We start from the raw sequence: 3,470 nt of genomic DNA on the forward strand, positions 1-3,470 counted from the left end.
ACCAGATGGGGAAGTTTCATAAATCTCATTACCCTTCTCAAGAAACAGCATCGTTTGTCTATTGCCTTTAGAGCTAGTGGCCCGAATAGTGTAGTATAGGTTGTTCTTGTACCATGAATTCCAAAATTGTAAATAGACCTGGAAGACCAGAAAATGTAAACAGAGCACTTGTTATTGAGCTTTTCAAAGAAAATGAAAAACTCATATATGAAAATAATAAAGTCATCTCGAAAGTTCATCCAATTTGGCAGGAGTTGGCTGGGCGGTTAAATTTTAAATTATCACCGAGATCACTGTATTCTTTGGCATGTGCCGAAAAATATAAAGTTTTGGAAGATCAGGAAGAACCGAGAGAAGGAATGGATTCTCTTATAGAAAGTCAGATATGTATACAGGTGAGTGTGAATTGATACATTTTTTTGGAAAATATAATAATTACAATTTTGGTGAAAATAAATAGCAACCAATTTGATTCAATTGAATGGAACTGAATTTATGAACTTATTATTGCTTCTTGCCAAGGAACTTTTCCAATACCGTTGAAATATTCCTTGTATTCGTTCCTTACTTTTTTCGCAGTTTGAGTCTCGGTTTGAGTACAATTTTTATTTTGGCAATCCAAATTCTCCAACGAACTCAGGGTTTGAATGTCCTCTGAGTAAATCATTTCTACAGCTGTATAAGTTTCCTTTCCGCAGTTCCTTCGTAGAAAATTATGTAGAACGCAACAACCTAGTATGACCTTGTCAAGTTTTTCTAAGGATAAATTAATTTCCCTATGAAAAATTTTGAATCTTGATCCTAGCATACCAAATGCATTCTCAACTACTCTTCGTGCCCTCGAAAGACGATAGTTGAATATACGTTTGTCGTGGTCCAAGTTGTAGGCTGTATAAGGTTTAATAACATTTTCTGTTAGAGCAAATGCCTCATCTCCAATGAATACATAATTCAAATGTCCTCTATTTTTTTCTCGAGTAGGTAAATTAAGTTCATTCTTTTTAAGTTTCTCAAAAAATTTTGTTTTTTCTATAACACCCCCGTCCGAGATTCTTTCATTAGTTCCAGTATGTACATAAATGAATTCATAATTTGCATTGACAATTGCCAACAATACAACGCTGAAAAATTTTTTGTAATTGTAGAAATAAGAACCAGAATTTGCCGTTTTTTTAATTCGAACATGTTTTTCATTAATAGATCCCCCACAATTTGGAAAATTCCATCGTGTTTCAAATTCTCTTGCGATTTTCAAATAATCATCAGTTGTTCTAGGAAATTGTAACATAAAGGTTTATTCACTATATAATTCATTTATTCACAATAGGATTCTGACAGTAATGGAAATGAGGAATTGGAAGTTGATGCATCTGAAACCAGTGCAAGTGATATTCGTGATACACCTAGTCGAAAAAGAAGAAAAACAAATAAAAGAGAAGAAGCACTCGCAAAAGCTTACGAAGTACTTTCTGCGCCAGATGATGAGAGTATGATATATTCTAAGCACCTGGCCACAAAATTAAATAAAGTCAGTGATCCCAAAGTTCGTTTGCACTGCGAATATTTAATTGAGACTCTCTTGTATAAAGCGCAAATAGGCGAAGTGACTAGAGAAACAATTATTTTCACGCCTGAAAATAAAAAAAAACAATTTGATCCGGAAGTAGATATCAACGAAATAGCCCCAAATAACGCACATACATTTATAAACCTGAATACAGTACCCAGTGTTAAATTGAATAGTGCATTTAATATAGATGACATTTTAAATAATTAAAATAGAGAAAGTGACAATAGGATTTTTTAAGAAATTATTGAAATGAAAAATACTAAGAAATTATATTGAGTTTCTATTTTTCTCGTTTAGGAATTTAGGTTTTTGTTAACTTTCACCTGATCATTTGTATTGTTAATATATTTGTATGTACCTATATCTATATTTCTGTACAGGACTGTTTTTAGTTCCTATTCTTACTGCTCAAGAATTAATATTTCTGTTAACGTTTACCTAATCATTTATTATTTTATTTTTTTTATATAATGACGGCGTCGATTGTGTTATTGTTTTTATAAAAGTTTCTGTAAAATACTGTTTTTATTCGACATTTTCATTTCAAGTTTATTAAATAATTTTTTTTCTAATTATACAACTCACTTTTAAATAATCCTTCCTTAATATTTCATATATTGCATCACATGTTTCGGGAATTATTCGTCCGAGACATTGTGGGGAAATTCTAGTTGAGAACTTCCAATCTTCAAAAGTACAGCCTGTTGCTAAATATCTCAATGTAGCAATTAGTCTTTCTTCTGGAGATATTGATTCCCTCATGTTTGTGTTTTGCCTGGTCAATTTTGGTCGTAATAATTCCAATAACTTATGGAAAGTTTCTTCAGGCATTCGTAAATAATTTTTTAAGTCATTAGGATGCTCATTCAACTCCTTTATGAATTCGATAAGACATTTTTTTTCCTATCTTCAAGCCATTTCTTCATCCAAAATCTCTCCCGTTTTCGATCTAAGTGACTAATAATAACAACACCACTGGCCACAACTTTTTTATCCATTTCGTACTGCTAGTTAACACAACGTAAATAAAAGACTGAACGAAAATTGTTCCATGAAATGTACCAATAATCATTTTACTTTTCTTCGTAATACACAGGATAGTAAAAAATCGGACCCTTTTACGGTTTTTGAGTTCATTATCGCCTTTTTTGGACAACTAGCACGTCTATATCCGAAATTTATTATTTTCCTTTATCTATCCGCTTTGTCGGCCTCATATTTGCCATCTGTGATTTTTGCATTCGTCATCGTTATACACTTAACCGTTTTTTTCGGATTTTTGTATCATTCTCGTCACAAGATTGAAATACTTTAGTTATCAAAAAACTGAACTGAGTAATTTGCATCGAAAAATTGTCTGCTGTGTTGTACAATTTATTGGGTATCATTCAAATTGCTATTGATTCGTGAAGATATCAGTTTTGAATTGACTATATCTATACGATGATCCTATTTTGGAGGTAAAATTGAAAATGACATATTTCTCGGATCATGTTAAGAATTTTGTCCTATAACATGAGTCTGCGAACGCTCTGTTCCTGAGATGCCGGTGTTAAAGTCAAAGCTTTTTCTCATAACACCTTGCGTTCACAAGATATTCAACTTGAATTGGCATAGATATTCCAAATAAAAGTTTTCATTTTGTGATATGTTAATTTTGAATGCAAATCTATAGTGTGATATTTTCTGGAACGCTTCATTCCTCCAGAACAATTTTTTGTGAACCACTGGTAGTTGAGCAAAATGTAATTAGAAATTCTGATCCAGTTCTATATTATTTGGTTTGTTGTAGTTTTGTCGTAACTGCTATCGATTTCGAGAAACAAATCCACATTATTATGAACATCCAGTAAGGAAGCTGTGATGAATAAATTTATTATTATACTTATTTACCCATTCT

General features: G+C 31.8%; 1 protein-coding gene across 1 annotated transcript; it reads right to left on the minus strand.

Moving 5' to 3' along the window:
* Window positions 1–493: 493 nt before the first annotated feature.
* Window positions 494–2,401, minus strand: LOC123685320 (putative nuclease HARBI1). The gene is made up of 2 exons (XM_045624977.1): window positions 2,158–2,401; window positions 494–1,281 (listed from the first exon to the last, which is right to left on the minus strand). The coding sequence occupies exons 1-2, from the start codon at window positions 2,399–2,401 to the stop codon at window positions 494–496; spliced, it is 1,032 nt and encodes a 343-aa protein (XP_045480933.1).
* Window positions 2,402–3,470: the final 1,069 nt, after the last annotated feature.

The sequence above is a fragment of the Harmonia axyridis genome, chromosome 7, assembly GCF_914767665.1.
Source record: "Harmonia axyridis chromosome 7, icHarAxyr1.1, whole genome shotgun sequence".
Lineage (NCBI taxonomy): Eukaryota > Metazoa > Arthropoda > Insecta > Coleoptera > Coccinellidae > Harmonia > Harmonia axyridis.